The sequence below is a fragment of the Oryza glaberrima genome, chromosome 12 (genome assembly GCF_000147395.1).
Source record: "Oryza glaberrima chromosome 12, OglaRS2, whole genome shotgun sequence".
In the NCBI taxonomy this organism is placed as follows: domain Eukaryota; kingdom Viridiplantae; phylum Streptophyta; class Magnoliopsida; order Poales; family Poaceae; genus Oryza; species Oryza glaberrima.
In genome coordinates this window covers 2,323,887-2,345,736 of record NC_068337.1, presented here as the reverse complement: position 1 = coordinate 2,345,736, position 21,850 = coordinate 2,323,887, and the positions used below count along the sequence as shown (strand labels likewise).

The 21,850-nt window shown below is 42.5% G+C and overlaps 3 protein-coding genes, 1 long non-coding RNA gene and 1 pseudogene across 5 annotated transcripts; 4 read left to right on the top strand and 1 right to left on the bottom strand.

Moving 5' to 3' along the window:
• Positions 1–2,167: 2,167 nt before the first annotated feature.
• LOC127757354 (uncharacterized) lies at positions 2,168–2,551 on the top strand. The gene has a single exon (XM_052282859.1). The coding sequence runs from the start codon at positions 2,168–2,170 to the stop codon at positions 2,549–2,551; it is 384 nt and encodes a 127-aa protein (XP_052138819.1).
• A 1,319-nt stretch (positions 2,552–3,870) lies between these two features.
• On the bottom strand, positions 3,871–7,734 carry LOC127758145 (uncharacterized). 2 transcript variants are annotated; one of them, XR_008013635.1, is made up of 5 exons: positions 7,485–7,734; positions 7,306–7,388; positions 5,565–5,724; positions 5,410–5,468; positions 3,871–3,951 (listed from the first exon to the last, which is right to left on the bottom strand). It is a non-coding gene; the product is annotated as an uncharacterized LOC127758145 (long non-coding RNA). The 2 variants fall into 2 exon arrangements; XR_008013634.1 differs by lacking the exon at positions 3,871–3,951 and having other exon boundaries at positions 5,195–5,468.
• A 4,050-nt stretch (positions 7,735–11,784) lies between these two features.
• LOC127756204 (uncharacterized) lies at positions 11,785–14,159 on the top strand. The gene has a single exon (XM_052281599.1). It carries the CDS (start codon positions 11,873–11,875, stop codon positions 13,589–13,591), a length of 1,719 nt encoding a protein of 572 aa, XP_052137559.1. The 5' UTR covers positions 11,785–11,872; the 3' UTR covers positions 13,592–14,159.
• Positions 14,160–14,350: 191 nt separating this feature from the next.
• LOC127756205 (uncharacterized) lies at positions 14,351–16,459 on the top strand (annotated as a pseudogene).
• A 3,272-nt stretch (positions 16,460–19,731) lies between these two features.
• On the top strand, positions 19,732–20,981 carry LOC127756520 (uncharacterized). The gene is made up of 2 exons (XM_052281864.1): positions 19,732–20,454; positions 20,644–20,981. The coding sequence occupies exons 1-2, from the start codon at positions 19,791–19,793 to the stop codon at positions 20,979–20,981; spliced, it is 1,002 nt and encodes a 333-aa protein (XP_052137824.1). The 5' UTR covers positions 19,732–19,790.
• Positions 20,982–21,850: the final 869 nt, after the last annotated feature.

Below are 21,850 nucleotides of genomic sequence, written 5' to 3'. Positions count from 1 at the left end.
TTTTACTGTTTTGATCAATGTTTCTTAGCAGTACAAACACATCCCGTATTGTATTATCTATTCTAAAACTTTTATTAATAAATAAATACCTGAAAGTACAAAACTAAGCATCTTGCATGATAAAGCTATAAAAATTAATCAATCTTGACTGGACAATTTCATGTTTATTAGTGGTCAGACTTTAGTAGTGAAGCAGAGAGAGTATTCCCGAACAATATGGTCTCCAAAACATATTTCCTCCTTCTTATACAAAGCTTTTGGATATATTTTTAATACGTCTGTATGTATTGTTTAGTGTGTTCAAACTAAATAATTTTAAAAAATTTTAATATGTATGTATTGTTTAGTGTGTTCAAACTAAATAATTTTAAAAAAATTTAATAGTCAAAGTTAAGAAATTACAGTACCAGAGAGACTACTATTAATTACTTTCTTCGTTCATTTGTGGTTCATCCCATTTATCTCGAAATAAATATATATTTTTAAGTAATCATTGTATTAGAATTTATAAAAGTAGAAAATGATTTCATTGAGATTTAATAAAGTATGAGTATTCTAATTTTTCTTATTTTGTATTGGTATATGTGGGGTTTACAGACATTGACGTGTGAAGAAATAAAATGGTGGGACCATATATAAATGAAATTGAAGTAAAGGATCCACACATTTTTTCTTACCTCAAGGAGAGCAGCTTTCCCTATGCTCCTTCCTCTTTAAAATTCCCAGGCTTGCATAAAAAGGCATCAAAAGCAGATTCTTGTTTACTCATTCATTTTCCAGCGGTTACAGTAAACCTTCAGGGCAGTCTCCAAATGAGACTCTCGTACAGTACGAGAACTGTTAAAAGTGTAGTACTTTATGAGAACATCAATTGACAAAGCGAAACAATTCTGTTTTTGTTTAAACTCTGCCTGTACAGCTGTCCATTAGGCTTCTGACGGGATAAGACCGAAAGTTCATTTGGTTGATCAGTAAAACTGGAGTTAATTCAAAGTGAACAATAAAGAATCCCAGTCAAATCCATGATGTGCTGCAACTGTAAAAGCACGAAATCCTCGTTGCTGTAAAACGAATGAAATGATCTGAGTAAACAAGGCCACTGATGCCATCCTAGCCCTTATTATACCTGCTAGTATCATCCATAGAAAGAAACTGCTAAAGGAATCAAAAGACCAGACTACAACTCTAATAGCATGTACAATAGTAGACTATATATTAGCCAGCTATGAACATATTTTAATAAGATAAAAGATAAGAGAGAAGAGCAGCGGGCTACAGATCTGTAGCCAACTGCAGCACGAACTCTAAGACGCAATGTGTGTATGATAGGTGGGACCATATACTAATAGTATAGTAGTAAGCAATTATTATATGAATTAGCTATTAGATTGGCTATAGATGAATTGGAGCTAGTAGTGAGCTATACTATTAAACTTGCAGTATAGCCCGCTGCTAGCTCCAATTCATCTATAGCTAATCTAATAGCCAATTCATACAATAGTTGCTTACTATATTATGAATACCTGGTCCCACCTGCCATACACACATTACGTCTTGAAGTCCGTATTGCAGCTAGCTATAAATCTGTAGCCCGCTGCTCTTCTCTCTCTTCCTTTATCTATTTAAAATATGTTTACAGCTGGCTTATAGCCTGCTATTGTACCTGCAATAGCAGGCTATAAGCTAGCTATAACCACGTATCGAGAAGAAAAGAGAAGAAAGCGGGCTACAAATTTGTAGCTAGCTGCAACACGGACTCCAAGACATTATGTGTGTATGACAAGTGGGATTGGGTATTAATGATGTAGTATATTTTTATAGTTAATTATTATATGAATGGTCTATTAGATTAGCTACAGATGATTTGGAGCCAATAGTTGGCTATACTATTAAACTTGCTCTAAAGTAAGGATTCTCTGAGTCGCTTCCGTCCACCTCGCTCTCGTCCCAGGGGCGACATGGACGGCGAAAAACTCTCCCCCGCCACCCCTTCCCACCTCCCCCCCCCTTCGACTCGCCGCTGCCTGAGCGGCTCGCCGGCAAAGTCAAACGGTTGCAAGGACGGTGGCTGCGGGGCGCTCTCCCCACGAGGATACCCAGCCGGCGGGGACATCGGGGTTGCTTAGCGGCAACGAGAAGCGGGAGGCGACGGTCGGGCGTTGGCGCGATGGATCTGGCGGCCGGCGCGGTGGATCCACCCCCCGGCAGCGGATCTGGTGTCCACGATGGTGGTGGCGGCGACAGCGGTCAAAGGCTCGGGCGGCGCGACGAACCTTCGTGGATAGCGGCGGCGACGGCGCATCCAAGTGAGGGTAGCCGTGGATCCGGCCCCCACGCGGCGGGATCCGGCCTCCCTGGGCCGAATCTAGCCGGGAAGCTGCAGGGCCGGTGGCCGCGGCTGCACGACAACGGTGGTGGTGGTGCGACAGCTAGGCAGCTGAGGCTGGACGGCGTCGGTGTCGGCGGCGCTGGATGTGGCGCGGTGTCCGGGCGGCTAGATGGCAGCGGTGGCGCCGGTGCCAGATGTCGACGGCCCACATCGGCGGCCTAGGGCCGCCGCGATGTGGCTTGGAGGCTCGACCGACGACGTTGAGTGGCCCGAGTGGCCGTTGGTGGGCGGCAAGGTGGCGGCGGAGCGGTGGCATCGACGAGGCCGGCGGTGGGTTTGGCGGCGAGGTCGTCTTCCTTGTGGTTGGCCAGGTTACCACTATGTTTAAGGAGCTCTTCCCCTTCTTTATAGGGAGCTTTTAGGCACGGGTGGAGGCGATGGCCGGCCTACAGGGAAGACTCAGGTTGCCAAGGCGAGGTTGTTCCCGGTCCGGTCCCATAGGCCGGATTCGACGTGGAGGCCGACAGGCGGCGTGGCAGAGGCGGCCTGGGTCAGTGTGCTAGGAGTAGCGGCGTGGTAAAGGGCGCTGGCGGCAGGGTCGTCTTCCTTGCGGTCGGCCAGGCTAACCCTGTTTGGGGAGCTCTTCCCCTTCTCTGTGGGGAGCTTCTTGGCAGGATGAAGGTGGTGGTCGGTCTACAAGGAAAACTCTGGTTGCTAAGGCAATGTTGTTCCTTGTCCAGGCACCCTTGGGCCGGATTCGACGGGGAGGCCGCGAGCGGCGTGGCGGAGGCAGCCTGGGTCAGCGCGCTGGCGGAGGTGACCGGTGCTGTGGCAGTCTTGTCATTGGCAGGACTGGAAGTCGGCCGGTGGAGGGGCGTAGGTCAGGTGTGGCGGAAGCCATGTGCCGCTGGTGTTAGATGGTGGATTCGGATTGAGCGACGGACCACGGCAGTAGGGGATTCCGAGCGAAAGCTTAGCCCAATTTCTTTGGGCCAACAGTGACCACGCTTTCGGGCGTGGTAAGCTTCCTGAGGGCATTGTTGAGGTACCCCTCCTCCCTTGGCAAGGAGCTATGGGTGAAAACCTTATCCAGTTCTTTGGATGAATGATGACGGCGTCTTTCGGCGTCACGACCCTCGTGAGGGTGTCGTTGTAGAGGGTGTCGTTTTAGAGTCTTCGCGCCGTGGTGGTTTGTTGTCCCGGTGGTGATCGATCTCGCATAGCGATGGCCGGTTTCGTGCTTGGCTTCCTCTCTGTAGCGTGTTTGGATGGTTGGCACATGGTTCGAAGCGTGTGCTCTGGTGCACATCCTTTCTCGACAGCCAGCTGTCGATGTAAAACTTTTCTTGTAACGTTTGTTTCTATCTTAATTATATTTAATTATATTGAATGACCTCCTTCGATAATTCCGGCAAAGAAGCAAAAGGAAATACTGGAGTATCAAAACGTATGCTCTACACTAGAAATTGCAGGGAAGTTTGTATATAAGAGAGCATGGGAGAGGGAGTTTCAGTTTCCTTTAATTTTACTTGGAAACAATGATGTCAACAGCTGTAACTCTGGAGCTGTACAGCAGCTGGAGCAAATTTTCTGCAGCATCTACTGCGGCATGCCGGCATCTACTGCGAAAGATGGAAATGTGTGAAGTGCAGATCAAAAGGATGGATACGCAATGCACTAGTAATAACTGTTGCATTTATTGCATTTCAGATACTGGAACATGCACAAACAATTCAGAATGAATACTACAGTTTTATAAAATAATTTTATAAAACAAAATAAACAAAATAAATATGCCCATTTCAATATGAAACGGAGGAAGTATTTGCTAAACGGAGGAAGTATTTGCTAAACAAAATAAACATGTATAAAATATTTAATTAGAAATCAATATGCCCATTTCAAAATTTTGATCAGAGATCTGCCCAAAAATGGCATGTTTGTGGAGAAATGGAAACCTTTATGAGGAAAAGGGTAAAAAGATAGATCATACTCTGATAATTGAAACAAAATACAATGCAAAAGAGCTGTATTTCATTACTGCACTTACTTTATTAGTTGTTAGTAGGAATTATTCGTCTGAAACCAGGAATTGTAAAACACAGTTGCCATCCATATGGACATCACCATTCATGAAGGACATTACAACTCATGCAAACATGGGCCATGCACATAACAGGATAAATGTGCTACTATAAATTTTACTTTCAGCGTGATAATGTTGCCAGTTGTTAGTTTGTTACGCAGAAAATAATGTTGACCTTCTTTTAGTTTTTTTGCCCTCAATCATTTCTATTCAGATAAATGTTTGGAACAGCATTTTCTTTCTATTACTTGATCTCAACAACTGAGCAATCATAATTTTGTTCAGCCAAACCCACATAAGCAGGATCACTAATGACACAGGTGTAATCGACATGAAAACCAATGCAAAATATTGTGATAGTATCGTACATTACTAGTGATTTTGTGTGTAGATACTTGATGTGAATCCCCAAGTCTTAATATAAAGATGCGCAATACTTGTATGTATTCTCGAAAAGAAATTTGTGTCTTAATACTAAAACAGACCAATTAGAAACCTGACAAGTTTATGAAAAAACCATTTTTGGTAGACAAAAACTAGAAATAAAAAAGACAGAAAAAGACTATCCTTGAAGTTTTTGGAGATATTTGACTTGGCAGATGTGGAGTATGGATCGATTGATAGCCCTCTTTGCTTGATATAAGTACTCACAAGGAGCCAAAACTCGCCGCCCAAAGTTTAATAGTAGTAATACTAATAGGGTGATTACCGATAAGGCTTTCATGATTAAATTAGGCATGATGGTGGTATTTTATCCTAACACAAGGAAGGGGGGAATTCTGATCTCAAACTTTTTTGCAAGCCTATTGTAGATATAAAAGAAAACAGGACGAGAGGAAGCAGCTAGCACACCTCTGTTGTTTACAACTTTTAATATGCTAAAGAAGTGAAAACAATACGGGAACCAAAATTATAAAGCTGCCAGATAATAATTAAAGTGAAAACAAACAGAGAATTCAGACCTAGAGTACCATCATATGATGCTTATTCTAACCTTTCACATGACCTTCAAGCACCCTTCCCAGCCAACAAGCTCCCCCACTTGGCTGAGGTCTGGGGACAATACAAAAATTACTGAATGAGTTAACAGATCGATGTTAACTCAAGAAAAGAGAAATCCTTCATGACTTCAGATCAGAAAATGCATACCTTCTTTATGATAATGATATATATGTGAAAAAAACACTCATGCAGGAAGAACATAGTCAGAAAAGCCATCCTTCTTATCATCTTCTGAGCATTTTATCATGCTTGAACTACGACTCTTCGCCGCACCAAATATGATTTGCTACTCCAGTTCAAATAAGATCTACCAAAAAAAAATGTCTATCACGCTAGCTATTATAGATTTCCTCAAAATGTTATTAGTATTGTTTTGAGATTCACGCCAAGGTCGAGTATACAATATATTCAATGAAATGTGGAGCACATACCTGTGGGTTTGCATCTATGTTCACAGTAAAAGCAAAAGGTTGTTTACCTCCTACCTTGCCGATGTATATAGTACATGTGGCGATCGCGCTCACCCAATTACTAAATATTTCAGTGACTTCAATGTAATATACAGTAGTTTGTACTTTCCAACTGAGGCCCTGTTTAGATTCTAACTTTTTCTTCAAACTTTCAACTTTTTCGTCACATCGAACTTTTATACACATACAAACTTTAAACTTTTCCGTCGCATCGTTCCAATTTCTTTGAACTTCTAATCCTGACTTGAAGCTGAAAAAATATTGGTCTATAAATAACATAATGAGGATGAGGACTCTATGATACGGCTTTCACTGACTATAATGCCACTGACCAACAATTATTACTGGTAATTAAAGAAAAATGCGGTACAAAAATTGCCTGCGATGTTCTTACCCCATCACTTTCACAAGAGCTAGCCCATGACAAGAGTTTGGACTCTGTAGATTCAGTTTATTTACCCCCTTTGAAGTTACAACCCTAAAAATTTTACTGACCATAATGCCACTGATCAACAATTACTACTGGTAATTAGACAAAAATTGCCAGCAATGTTTGTAGGTTGGCTTCATATGAAATCTATATTGTTGGGTCTATTATCACTGTATCTTTTAAAATAAAGTTATAACCTTGTACTTCTATGAAGTTACAAAAACACACCTGAGACCTTAAACAGTACACAACACCAAGTGAAAAATTGAAAACTATACTTCTCCATCCATGCCATCATAGTGTATGCCAAATTTAAAATCAGCTCTAAGAACTAGGAGCTATATATCAGGTTAGACTATATATGAACAGTTCGAAGAACAAACAATGAAACTAATGTTGTTTTATATCTGAAACAAAATAAATAAACTGATCTATGTATAGTGCAGATCTGGGAATGACGCAAAACTTCAGAAATCACTCCGCTGAACAAAACGGAGGTAATACCGCAATACACAATGCAAGCAACATGTGTGGTAAAATATAAACAAACATAACTACTGAACTAGAGTGGTCCAAGATCAACAACTTCAATTAAGCATCTAGTGAGAACCGAGATTTCATATGCAAATACAAAATATATCCTTCCATTATTCATTCTATAATCCTTAGTGTTTTCACAGGTGCTATCATCAGTAAAATTCATGCTTCTAACAAGTCACAAAAGGTGTTCATCTTAGCTCTAGAGGTTAGTGGTAGAAAGGGGAAACAAATGTAGTCATCATGATGAATTCAGGGTGGCAAACACATTGCTGCATTTCCAGATCAACCTGTGATTTCCGAACCATTATGCTAAGTACGCAAACACAATATGGCAACAAAATGATCGGCAGAACACCGAATTTTAAATTCGGCGCGAGAGAATTTCATAACGAATTCTGGGAACTGCATTGCTGCGACCCCAAAGAAAAATCCAGACCAGCATACGTACCGGCAACACCTAGCTTGATTTCCCCAGACATCGGAGAACAAGATTACGCAGAAGATCGTGCCGGATCAGCATCATCAACCTCGCTACAATGTTGCGTGACTGTGTTAGTATCAAGCATGAAGATGAGAGGAGCGGAGGAGTTTGTGGGAAGTGATCGCCGGAGAGGGTCACCGTCTCACCGATTTAGCCGAGGAGTTTGAGAGTCGACGCCGCGTCCGTCCACGACTTGGGGAGGAGACGGAGACAGTCCGCCGCAGATGAGGGTAACGGAACCGGGCGATTGACGAGGCCGGCGAATCAATGGTGGGTTTCTGCCGTTCCGGCGGTGGCGGCCCGCCTCGATCGCCGGCGGCCGCGGCTCCGTTCACCGTGGGGTGGGGGTGGGGCGGCGCCGGCGTGATCGCGTCGTGGGATTGGACCGATTCTCCGGCCCAGTGGGCCGGATGGGCCCAGGAGGCCGCATGGCTCGCTCGTTCATTTCGAATTGGTGCGTGAAATTTTCCGGGAGGAAAGATGCTATGTTAAAATTTGCATGGTCTGTTCATGAAGAATGAAGATATCGATGATATCCCAGCATGGTATTTTGAGCCAAGAGTGTGTTTTTTTCTGTGAAATATGTGTACAATGTCTTCTATGAAAACGAGAGAGATGGGAGGAGGGTAGACAGGGAATTAATTGTTGCGTTATTCGATGGAAAATCAAGATTTAGGGGATGTTAGGCACAACTCAAATATTTCTTAGAGCTGAGTATTCCTAGTTCTACAAATTCATAGATCTGGATCATTGATAATATCTATATAAATCATTTTATTTTTATTTTATATAAAATATAAAGTTTTAAATCACTATAATTTAATATATAAACTCTAAATCCAACATGGATATAAGATCTGGAGCTATTCTAAGGGTTTGTTTGGTAGAGCGCTCTAGCTCCAACTAACATTTCTAGCTCTATCTAAAATAGAATTAGAACTGGTTAAAGTGCTATCACAAAATAAACTAGAGATGTGAAGCTGTGGTTTAGGCTACTTTAGACCTAATCTTTAACTTAAATTTAGAGTTAGAGCCTTGCTAAATAGGCCTAAATAGAACCTTAGAAAGTTGTTGAGGTTTAATATAACAAACAAGACGAAGAAGAGTTTTAGTTTATGGCTTGTTTGGATCACTAACGATTTAAATCCCGAAAAAAAAAGAAGTTTCTGGTTGAGCAGGGGAGCCGGTGAGACGGTGCACCGCTACTGAATGGTTCCAAAGAGGATGATACATCAAGGACAATGGTGATGTTAGGTTTTGGATCTGTTAGGAAGCATAGGTAGCAACATATAAAAAAGTATAATTTTTATTGAAGGTGATCCAAAACTGACATGAATTCATACATCACTATATTAGTTTAAGTTGTAGCAAGTTACATACTTGATTTCGAATGAGCTAGTTCTGTACTCTACGCTCTTCTCACCTTATAATGGAATGATAAAATGCTCACGCTTTTTAAAATTCTAAATGGTGTATTTTTTAATAACTTTATATATATATGACTATCTGAGATATAATTTATTTTTAACTCTATAATACTTAATTATTCATTTCCGCTCTCGAATAACTATCATAATCATTCGGCCATTCAACATTCACTCTGGAAGGGTTAGTGATTTACCATATATACTTTGAACTTAATTTTAGCTCGCTGATGTTTGAGGCTTAAAACTTTAACCCTTCTCTTAACAGGTAGTCAAATGTTCTAGTATTGCACACATTTTCAGACCAACATACCTATAGTTATATATACCCTACTGGTATATAGCAGAAAGCTTGCCGTTGCCTAAGTCCTAACTGTTCTTTCTTTCGTCAAGCTGGACCAGTCTGGTACTATACCCCAACCTACTTGGGCCGGTAGAAATGATCTTATATTTGGCCGCTTTACATGATGCCATTAGCCATAGACACCGGCAAATTGCCAAATCCTCTTACATCAAAACTAGTTTTGAAAAATTGATTGCAATCATCTCTGCAGCCAGTCAAATAGGTCAACAACACGCACAGGCATCCACCGAGTGAAATGGTTCCAAAGGATGATGCGTTATCATTTATCAGGGCCAATAGTGACGTTATGTTTTGGATCAGTTCGGATTTAGGAGGCTCCGTTTCAAAGTTATAAGATGTCGTGACTTTTATCAAAGTTAAATTGCTTTAAATTTAACTAAGTTTGTAGAAAAGAAAATAATATTTTTAACTCAATACAAATTTATTATGAAAATATATTCAATTATTAATTTAATGAAACTATTTTGGTATTATAAATATTACTATATTTGTACATAAACTTACTTAAATTTAAAGTAGTTTGATTTTGATCAAAGTCAAAACGTCTTATAACCTCAAACGGATGGAGTAGTATGTTGTAGGCTTGTAGCACCTAACAACGAGTTTAATAGTAGAGCTAACTATTAGCTATAAGGTTGAAACTAATGTTGAAACTGATATGTATAATAGATGATATATAATGTTGTCTTTAATTTTCTTCTCTTCTCTCTTTACCTGTTTAATCCATTTACTTTGAAATATGTGAAAAGCTAAGTCTTGCATGAGAGTTAACATATTTTTTATTTGTTTCTTATATAGCATCATGTCAAACTTGTTATTGTAATTAGTCGAAAGGGTCATGATACTTCATACTACAAACGTATACGACTTATTGTTATCGATGGTGATCCAAAACTGACATAAATAATTCAGAGTACATCATTGGGTTAGTTGATATCGAATGAGCCAAAGTAGGCAACATATCCTATGCACACAGGCCCTCACGTGTACACACGTACACACCAACTAAAAAATGTCACCAAAAAATCTAGAAAAAATCATACACATACTTTCAATTGTATTACACCTCAATTGTATTACACCTAGGGTTAAAATCTTAACGTCAAATTCATTATATTTTAGCCGTAACAAAAAAAACAAAAAATCTGACAGTTTTAAGGTTGCAATTTTGTCAGAATTTTATCTTTTTTGTTATTCTCTATGTAGAATGAATTTGAAGATGCGACTTTGCACGTAGATGTAATACTATTGAAAGTACATGTATGAATTTTCCTAGAATTTTTTGTGATAATTTTTAGTTGGTGTACATGGTGTGTACACGCGAGGGCCTGTGTGCATAGGATACGCTCCCGCCAAAGTATATAGCAAAAAAATAAATAAAATGAAGAAAGAATGAGCCAAAGTACTTGAGTGAGAAGGATTTATTAGTATACTTTGGACTTAATAATTACCTAGATCACTGATATTTGACACTAACGTGTTAGTATCGCACACACTGTACTAGTATGATACTCGACCAAATCGGCATGATGGACCAATAATCGAACCCACTTCGGCCGGTATCTCACACAAACACACAAGAAATGAAACCGAACTTTAAATTTGGACGCATCACATCGTACCGCATGACACAGACACGGGGAAATCGCCAAATCCACCAGCATCAAAACCTGTAAATTGTACTGGCGGTACTCTCCCGTCTCCACTACTGATAAACTCGTAATTATCCGTGCAGTAATATAAGCCAGTCAAAGAGGCGATCAAAGTGGCAGGCCTGCCACCGAGACGAACAAATTAACCGGCTGTCCGCTTCCACCCTCTCCATCATTGGAATCCCCGCGCCGCGGCGAACATCCCAACCCTCCCTCCCACACCACAACACAGCCATGCAACAGAGCATCGCCTCCGTCTGGGTAGTGGATCCTGAATTCCAGAGGTGCATGTTATCAAATAATTATGAAATAATAAAATTATTTTATTAATACCCCTTTCGTATTTTAGTGCATAACGCCGTTGACTTTTTCTTTTTACCAATGTTTGACCATTCGTTCTATGCAATTTTTTTTTGCAAATATGAACATATTATGTCATACTTAAAAAACATTTGATCATAATCCAGTCACAATAAAATAATTATAATTACATAATATTTTTTAATAAAACGAATGGTCAAATGTAGGTCAAAAAGTCATTAACGTTATAGAATAACATATGGAGGGAGTATATGATAGATCACTCCACAAATATATAAATTAAACAAATTAAACTACGATCAGTTAACGTATTCTCATAGTTAAATTTGTTTTCGTTGTAACTTGCACAAGTTAAATTTTATACTGCATATTTGTAGAGTAATTTATCACATAATATATCTCATTAAATTTTTTATATTTTTTGTAACTATTTAATTACATGTAAATATTGAAAAGATAATGACATGCAAATAACAAAAACGATATTCGAGAGGTTAGAATAGTTCCCCCTCCGTCTGCTTGCGCAGCGCTGCGCGACGGGACGCACGCCGAATCCACCCAAATCACCCCAACTTTTCGCCTCGATCCACCGAATAATCGCCCCCCCCCCCCCCCCTCCCCCACCCCACCACCTCACCTCACTCGGTTTCAACTCCCACCGCGCAAACCCAACCCGTGACACCACCTATGCTTTCGCTTCGCCTCGTCGCCTCGCCTAAAACCCACTCGCGCCGCGCGCTGCCCGCACGCACCCACCCGCGTCGCGTCACGACATGCGGAAGCTGAGCGGAGGCGGCGGGGAGAGGAGGGTGGTGGGGGCGGTGGCGTTCGAGGTGGCGGCGCTCATGTCGCGCGCGGCGGGGCTGTGGCGCGCGCTCGGGGACGCCGAGGTGGGGCGGCTCCGCGGGGACCGCGTCCGCCTCGAGGGCGTGCGCCTGCTCGTGGCCGACGACGACGCGGCGCTCCTGTCCCTCGCGCTCGCCGAGATGGCGGCCGCCTGCGCCGACCTCTCGCGCGCCGTCGCGCGGCTGTCCGCGAGGTGCGCCGACCCGCTGCTCCGCAGGTTCGACGCCCTCTTCGCCGCCCTCGTCCGTGGCGGCCGCCTCGCCGACCCGCACCGGCTGCGGTACTCCGCGGCGAGGAAGATGGACCGGAAGGCGCGGAAGATGCAGCGGCTCGTGGCGTCCACGGCGCTCCTGTCCCAGGAGCTCGACGTGCTCGCCGAGCTCGAGCAGGCGGCCGCGGGGGGCCTGCGCCGATCAGGCACCCGACGGAAGGGCGCGGCGAACGGCGGCGGCGGAGAAGGAGAGGCCGCCCGCCGCGTGGCGCAGCAGAGGCAGGAGGTCGACCACCTCCGCGCGGCCTCGCTGTGGAACCGGAGCTTCGACTACGCCGTCCGCCTCCTCGCCAGGTCGCTCTTCACCATCGTCGCGAGGATCGCCCAAGTGTTCGGCCTGGAGCCCAAGAACGTCGCCACCATGGACGACGACGCCATGATCTCGCTCGCCACCACCCGCCTCTCATGGACTAATTCCTTCGTCGGCAGCGTGCATTCCTTGGTCTATCCTTCAGATTTCGCCGCAGATACACATACTCCCCGGAGATCATTGCTCGATGCAAAATCCGGCAAGGTCTCCAATGGCGGCGAACATGTTCGTCGGTTTCTTGTCTCCAGGAGCCAGAGCTTGAGACAACTCAAATGGCCAATGGCCGGGAAGCACCTCATCGGCTGCATGGTCAGTGGGAGCAGGTCTCCGGACAGCGAGAGGTGGAAGATCCATGGAGATGGTGATCTTCCACTCAGCTTCAGCTACTACGTGTCAGCCAGCAACGACGATTATTCCAGCATCAATTCCCCGTTCCAAGGCGACCACACAAATTCGAATCTCTCAATAGTGTTCGAGTCGTCATCGCACAACTGGGTGATGAACGCGCCCGCGGTGACGACACTCGGCGCCGCGGCGCTGGCCCTGCATTACGCGAATCTCATCATCTTCATCGAGAAGCTCGCCGTCGCGCCTCGCCATATCTGCCCAGACGAGAGAGATGCCCTGTACAACATGCTCACCGATCGGATTCGGGCATCTCTCAGAGCTCGCCTCAGGCCGATCGCCAAGAACATGGCAGCCTCTTCATCATCTTCTTCTTCAGCTTGTGATCCTGCCATGGCTGCAGAGTGGTCTGACACGGTGCAGCGCATCCTCGGATGGTTAGCTCCGCTGGCTCACAACATGCTGCGATGGCAATCGGAGAGGAATTTCGAGCAGAGAAATGTTGCGTCGAGCGGTACAGGTGTGCTGCTCCTGCAGACGCTGCATTTTGCTGACCAGAAGAAGAGCGAGGCTGCCATAGTTGAGCTGCTTGTTGGGTTGAACTACCTGTGGAAAGCTGGAAGAGAGCTTGATGCAAAAGCTAAAAAATTGGTGTCAGGTGGTGGAAAACGCGATGAATTCACAGATTATTATAGTAGTAATAGGATGGAATGTCGATAAGATGCAACTGAATTGGATGAGCCTGGGATATGTAAGCAGAGGTAGCATCAGATTCCCTTTGCTGATTTGCTCCTTCAATCCCTACAATTGGCATTATGACACGCATCTATTCTGTAATTGATGCTCCTGCATTTGAGTGTATAAGTGTAGGGCAGCTGATCATTTTAATGTAAATTTACCATGTAATTCATTAGTGAAGACGTATCAGGTTTAATAAGGTCACCGGAACAGAACTGAAACAGTGAAAATAGACTTGCACTAGTTAGTATGTTTGTACATGATGCATTCTGAATCCTGAAAAGAAAGAAGGGGGATCTTGGATGGGCATGCGTTTTGTGCAGCATCTGCAGTTCCAGAATATGTTGAGACCAATTTCAGTTAGAACTTATATTTTCAGGTTGTTAGGAAGCGATAGGCAAATAAACGATAAATAACAAGAGATCAATCACAGAAGACACGAGATTTAACGTGGAAAACCCTTTCAAAACAGGAGAGAAAAACCACGGGCGCCAGCCAGCAAAATATCTTCACTATATCGGGGTGAGGTTAACAACACTGAACGGCGGCTTACAACAGGTATATATGAAGGTGAAACCCTAAAAGGATAACGATTCGTAACAAGCCTCTGGCGACGGACCTCCGCTTCACTCCGGTAGAAACTAGCCTTTATTATGTGCAAATGAATTTGGATCACAACTTAATATAGGTTGCACTAAAATTGCTACACTTAAACAGTATCGTAAAATATTGGTCTCAGATTAAGCCCATCAAGGAAAAAATTGTTGGGCTTTACATGGGCCGAGCTGGCCATCAGAACATGATCAAACGGCCCACAGGAAGGGCTTCCTGCTCCAACTCGCCGTCGCCGGCCACCGCCGCGGCGATCTCTCCCCTGTCCCCTCGTCGGCGATGGCGCTCTCGTCCTCCCGGCCGCGCCACCTCCTCCGCCCTCTCCTCCGGGGCCTCCACGCCACCGCGCAGGCCCTGGCGAGGCCGGAGCCGCACGAGTTCTCCAACCCCAGCGAGCACCTCGGCAGCTGGGGGGAGCCCGCTGGGGATCCCCGCGAGGCGTGGGCGCGGCTGGAGCGGCTGCGCAAGGGCTACGCGCGCGACGTGCGGCGGCTGCGCGGTAGCGCAGGGCGGAGGCCCGCGCCGAGGCCGCCCGCCTCGCCACCGACGAGCGCAAGGCCGCCGCCGCGCAGACGCGCGTCGCCGAGCGCCGCGCCTTCGAGGACTACTTCCTTCAAGCCCTCGTAAACATCCCTCCTAGTCCCGCTTCATCCCCCTTCTTTTGCGTTGATCACCCGTTGCACATGAGTTGCTTGTTGAATTGCCGGAGTGGGAGTCTTACGATTACCGTGCGGGTTTTTTTAGAGGATCAAGTGAATTACGTTACTTGTTTGTAGAAATGAACTACTAATTTAATTTTTTTTTTCTGTTACGATATGTTAAAAATATCAGCGAAATGACTTTATAACTGAGATGAGATGATGTACAGATGAAAGTAAGAGGTGAGAAGCTGGAGAACTGGAGGGAGAAGGACAAGCTCAAAGCAGATAAGAGGGCGGAGGACAGGGAGCTCTTGGGCAGGAAGAGCTCTGTGTGGATTGCTGATAATGAACTGGAAAATAGAATTCTCAAGGCTATCAAATTTACCACGCCTCTCTAAGGACAACTTTTGCTGCTAAGGTAACTTGAATTCGTTAAAATTTGTCAATCATTCCATATTGCAACACGAAGAACGCTACCTATGTTTTATCTCTTTTTGAAAGAAGACCGATGCTTTATGGTGTTATCAATCAGTGGCGGAGCTGGAGCACAATTGATGGGGGTGCACCACTTTGCCATATGTATGGTGGCATAACACTCTAGATAATGGTATTTAAATATTCCTAGACAACTTTTAACTACAACATCAGTGAGCAGTGAGGAAAAGTGCTTACCGAAATAAAAGATGAAAGGAAGCCATGGAGGGAAACATAAAAAATTATAAAAAAAACAATCGATCTATGAAAAATGTATCCTGAATTGTTCAAACCCTAATATGAAAAAAAAAGAATTATAAACAGTCACATAGTTCAAACAACGCTATTTAACTTTGAGATTTGCTTGGAACAAATTAATCAAACTAACTAGATCAGAAATAAGAGGAGAAAAATCGATACCTTTAATTTTTGTGGCATATTTAGATGAGCAAATCTTAGCAAGTGGATTGAACTGCTTCTTGCCATGCTGATCGATCGGTTCCTCCAGCTACACGTAAGAGAAGATGTCGACGGTGATCGGATGACGGCGGATCTGTTGCCTGAGGGCATTAACACGAGTCGGCGAGTGGTCCTGATGGCGATTAGAGAAAAGGAAAAGAAGAGAAAGAGAGATGGGTCTCTGCGAACGAAGTGATCGAGGCATCGGTCCTGGCATCGAGGACGAGTGCTGGCGATCTCAGCGAGCAGCCTATTCTCAGCCTTCTCCTCTGCGTATGGGCCAACGGGGGTACACTGAGTTGGGCCAAGGGGGGTGCCCCTATGGTGAAACTTAACGGTAAGCAGTAAATTTAGAAATTGGGCCAGGTGCCTGGGAACCCCCCCTGGTCCATTGTGCTCCGCCCCTGTTATCAATAGAAAATGCTGCAGATTTTAGAGAGCGGTAGCCCTATGTAATATTGCCATCAGTTCCATTGATTCCGTCTAGATACAGCGTAACTTGAAATTATGTGTATTCTGAACTGGATAACTTCCTTCAGAAGATCGGGGCTTCAAAGACAGTATCTTCTGATACACTATTCATGCAGTACCAGTGTACCATCTGTGCAGTAAAAATCGGAATTTTATTTGAACTTGCTAAATTGTAATTGTGGCCAACAGAAAAAATGCATGCTTTGTAGTCTGATGTTTTTTTTTTTTGAAAACCGTGCTTTGTAGTCTGATGTACTAAAATAGGAAGTCTCAAGAGTATAGCGGATGTTAACTATAAAGCAATCTTCATTACACTTGAATCATTTTAACTCTTAAAGTCACTGGGTCCCTGTGCTTAGGTAGCCACTGACTTTGGTGGGTATTACATAATTATACACTCTTGATCTTCCATGTGTATTTTTTGTTTATGCCTATTGGGAATGCTCCTTGCAGTCTTGTGGTTAAGTTACTGATCATTGGCATACTTCTACCATCAAATTCTCCAATACAGCTTGGACAGCAGAGGGCATAATGCTATGATTAACTTTTCATCTTTCCAATTTATCCGTGCACTTGAGTTAGATGAATGTCCAAAATGCAATTGTATATTTTCTGCAGTCAGTAGTTACATGGTTTAGTACGTCTGCTCATGACAATTTCTTCTTTGTATCTTTAAGATACTTTTCCTACCTTTTCGTTAGACTAACTATGACTATGTTCTTTCAGATACCGAGAAGCATCGTTGTTTTCCTTGCACAAGATACTAGATAATGTCTTCTGAGAAGCAGGATGTGGGATGAACTGAATGAGTTCCTGGAACTAATCACAGCTGTCTAAGCAATAACGATCAATTTTGAAAATTCCGCTGCAGCATTGTATGTTATGTTGGTGGTGGATGAAAGTCTAGGTGAAGTTGTGTTCAAGCATTCCTTCGCCTGAGAGAGACAGCTTTCCTCATGTTCATGTTAAAAAAAATTCTTTCGCAATTGAAATTACTTTAGCACTAGCTGGATAAACTGATTTGTGAAGTTCAATTTCGTTGTGGACAAACTACTGCCCCGATTTTCCCATAAGATCTCCTATAATTGCATAGTGCGTAATATTTTGAATTTTGCTTTTTTTTTTTTGTATGTGTGTGTGCAGGAGATGTTATTGTGTGTGAGTATATCAATTCATGTACCACTGTGCCAGTGCAGCTAATTGCTAGTATTATGTGTTCATGATTATGGGCAAACATATCATGTGTTCAAGGATATACTCCCTCCTTCCCTAAATGTTTAACGCCGTTGATTTTTTTAAACATGTTTGACCGTTCGTCTTATTCAAAAACTTTTGTGAAATGTGTAAAACTATATGTATACATAAAAGTATATTTAACAATAAATCAAATGATATAGGAAAATAATTAATAATTACTTAATTTTTTTTGAATAAGACGAACGGTTAAACATTTTTAAAAAAGTCAACGGTGTCAAACAATTTGGGAGTATATGGATGGTCTCATCAATTTTTGCAGCACAGCTACTTCATGATGGAGTGACTCTGAACTTTATAGTGTATTTCTTTCTCATTACACCAGGAGCCTATCATGGTCTGTACTCTGTACCTTCCACAAATGGCTGCAATACCAGATCAAATTCAAGATACTACCCCTCTCCTCTTTATATATAAGCGGTGTTGGTGAAGCGAGAAGAGATACCCCAACATTTCATAGAAACCAGATGATCGAGTAGAGTACAGAGAGACAAGAGATTCATGTTAGCACAATCTAAAACCTCATGACAAACATAACATGTCCATGCAAATCAAATGGAAGTAGTACTACGAATGGGATGGATTAGGAGACACAACTACAGTGAAAGTGACGGCTTTGGGTATAGCTCGTAGTCCCAAATCTCTCCGCGTTCCAATCACTGCAGTATGGACAAGCTACATAGGCCTAGTGGTGTGCCAGATGTAAGAGCGAGTATAATAAGATGATGTAAATGGGCTATATATATATTCACATATATTTGTGTTTATGTGGAGCAGAAAGGAGAGGAGAGAGAGGAAAAGCGGACTATAAATTTGTAGCCAGCTACAGCACGAGCTCCAATAAACCATGTGAGAGAAATGCGGGGAATGCACTAATGATGTAATATATATCTATAGTTGACTATTATATTAGTAGGCTATTGAGTTAGCTATAGATGATATGTTAATTTTTGAAACTAGTAGTTGGCTATATTATTAAACTGATTATACAGTTCTTAGGAGCTATTGCGTTAATTAAAAAAAACTTACCGTTGATTTGGTGTATCGTATTATCGCAATCACACATCGTGTTGAGAGTCCCTATAAATAACCATAAAAATATATCTGTTGATTTAGTGGATCGTGTTATCATGATCGTAGATCATGTACAAATCCCATACATATCGTAATACACACACACTATGTTTCACAAATAATCCTATATACTATATACTATATACTATGTTTATAGCTATTGGCTTTAACAAGGTGAAGTGCCAAATAGCTATTGGCTTCCTTTGTTCCTTTACTCTGCTCAGGAATACGGCAGGATTACATTAGCTCGGTAGGCAGTAGTGAGCAGGGTTTATGATTCCGACAGGCCCTTCTGTTTCAGGTACTGGCGGAATACGGAATTTCACGAAATCCGGTGGAAAACTAGTAAATTCTGAACAAATTTCATAAACCAAAATTTGAATACAAATTCCCTAAGTTTGCCGACAAGTTCTCGAAAACCGGTCGGTTTTGGCGAAATTCCGATCGAAATCATCGAAATCAGTAAATGTTTTCCTTTTTTTATTTCCGGTCGGTTTTTGCCCATGTAAGTGTTTTCCTTTTCTTGATTATTTATTCTTTTTATCCCAATAGGTTCTATGAATATCATAGTATTTATAAGATTTTATTTGATTTTTCTTTTTTATCAATTCAAATTTTAATTTGGATGAAACTTCTCAAAATCTCAGACGATTTCTACTTTCGAGCCTCGTCGAAACGTCGAAATTTCGCGAAATCCGGTCGGTTTTCGTCGGAACCCTGGTAGTGAGTACATGCCCAACCAAATGCTACTATTGCAGCCCCTTTGTAGTGAGTGCAGTTTAAACTACGTCAAGTGAAAAACACTACACTCTCCTTAACTATGAGAGGACCATAGAGATATTCTTCATTAATGGAAGGTAGCAAAATAAGAGGGGAAATAAATACTTATCAGTAGTTTTTCACAGCTTCCTGGAAAGTTACTCGGGAGGTGATCGATGATTTATAGAGTTTTTTGCTCTTTGTTTTGCATGACAAAAATCAAAACTTCACAACTCTCATGTATAGCAGTGATGATTAGGTCAGCCATGAGCATTTGCAAGGCTAGCTAGGAACTGGAGGCGTTTGGAAATGCTGCAAGGCCTCAACACACTCTCACATAGAACAAAGCTCCTAACACTGTTGCAGATCTTTGGACAATTGACAAGTGCTGGGATGCCCAAAAGCTCAATTCAATCTTTGAGCAGCAAGCGGTTAATATGATATTGCAGGTACCAATCATCCAAGACAACTCTGAAGATAAACTTCGATGGAAATTCACTCCCAATGGAGAGTGCAATTCCAAAAGTGCATACAAGGAGATCTGGAAAAGAGAAGCCTCACATGGATCTCAAGTAAGTGAACATGCCAGAACAATCTTGAAACAGGTTTGGAAAGACAAGTGTATGCCTGCAAAGATTAAAGCCTTTGCTTGGAGATTGCTGATGGGAGCTCTTCCTACTGCTTCCAGGCTTAATTTCAGAATCAGTGAAATTTCTCCAAATTGCATTAGATGTGGCATGATTGAAAATGATTTCCATCTTTTCTTGGACTGCCCTTTTAGCAAAATCACCTGGATAATCTCAGATATCAATCTGAACACTGACATTTTTTCTGATAATGTCTCTATGGCTGACATTATTGCTTGCATTGTAAATAATTGCTCTAACAAAGCCTCCCTTAATAGAATCTTCTCAATCATGTGGCAAATCTGGAAAGCAAGAAATGATCTTAAATTTCAGGGGAAGGTGCTCGAGCCAACACAAGTCTGTTTTGCAGCAGAAGCTATGATCAACACTTACTCTTGCTTGATTGAGCAACCTCATTTGCAGGATAACATCGACCAGAGCCCTTCGGAGAGAAGAATGGAACAGCTGCCTGAAGGTAACAGATGCTATGTTGATGCCTCCTGGGAACATAATAAAGCATGCATTGGGATCTTTTTTCATCTTCCTGCTACTCACAATGCTCTTTTCATTAAAGCTTTTTGTCACTTGACTGAATCCCCTTTACAAGCTGAACTGCTTGCTTTGCAATTAGCTATGGAGATTGCTTTGGTTTTGAATTTCACAGACACAATCTTCCTCATGGATTGCTCAACGGTGGTGGACACAGCGAAGAAAGGAAACTTCCATGAAGATCCAAGCCATTGGAGTCTTTTACCTATTTGGAGTCAAATCTTAACCTTCTTACCAGGACATTTGCTCAAGGTCCACTGGATTCCAAGACATCTCAACAAGTTGGCAGATAAGCTAGCCAAGGATGCTAGAGGGAACCCTTCATCCCCTCCAATCTTTAGTTGCCAAAACATTGCTCATATTGCTTACCCATCCAATCAATGTTTTGCTTCTACCCTAAGATCTAGCCTGAGGGCTCGAAATTGTACTGTCAACCATGTACTTTGTTTCTGAGCTTAATAAAACGCATGGTTTTCAAAAAAAAAATAGAACACATAGAACAAAGCTGGAGATGGCTTCCTCCTCTGCCGAGTGAGACACGTTGTTCCCGTCAAGACTGTCGCTCCAATTTCCTTTTCTCTGGTCTGAAAGTGGTTGAAAATTACAAATCCATGGGACCAATTGATGTGTTACTAGTTTTGCATTACATGTACATCATAACATACTATTCATTTGGCTACATAACTTGGCACACGGAAGAAATTAATTAAAGACAACTTCAATTCCGGCAGCATAGTGAGTTAGTGACTGGACAGAGTAAACGTTTGAACATACATCGATTCCAGTTTTGGCTATATGGAGTAGATTACTAGATTAATTACTTATATCTTTTACAGTGATCAGTTCTTGTATTTCTGTGAGCACTGACCATTCCACAAAGCTGACGAATTCACCATTGTTGTCACGATGATCCATAAAGAGATCGAGCCATATATATATTTTTTTGAGAGAACAGGCAAGGAGCTCTTACACTTCACTATAGAAAAAGAGAGTTGATCCGATTTATAAGAAAAACCGAACCTAAAACTCTGGCATTGACACACTGAACCTAAGAACAATAGTTGAACAAGGGAAAAACTCCTAAAACGAAGCCTTCGAGAAGGACACGCCGACAGAACGGTGACATCGCCTGATCCAAATGAACCTAAGGTTTTTATCCGGAGAAATCCCTTAATGTGAAATAGAGCAAGGGCTCCATGGCAACGCCTCAAGAAGGTGAACGGCGCTCAAAGACATCATCGTCGCTAGCACCGTCAAGCCGAGCAAGGCTTTCGCCTCAAAGTCCCATCCAACCAAAGCATCCACAACGGAAGCCACCAAAA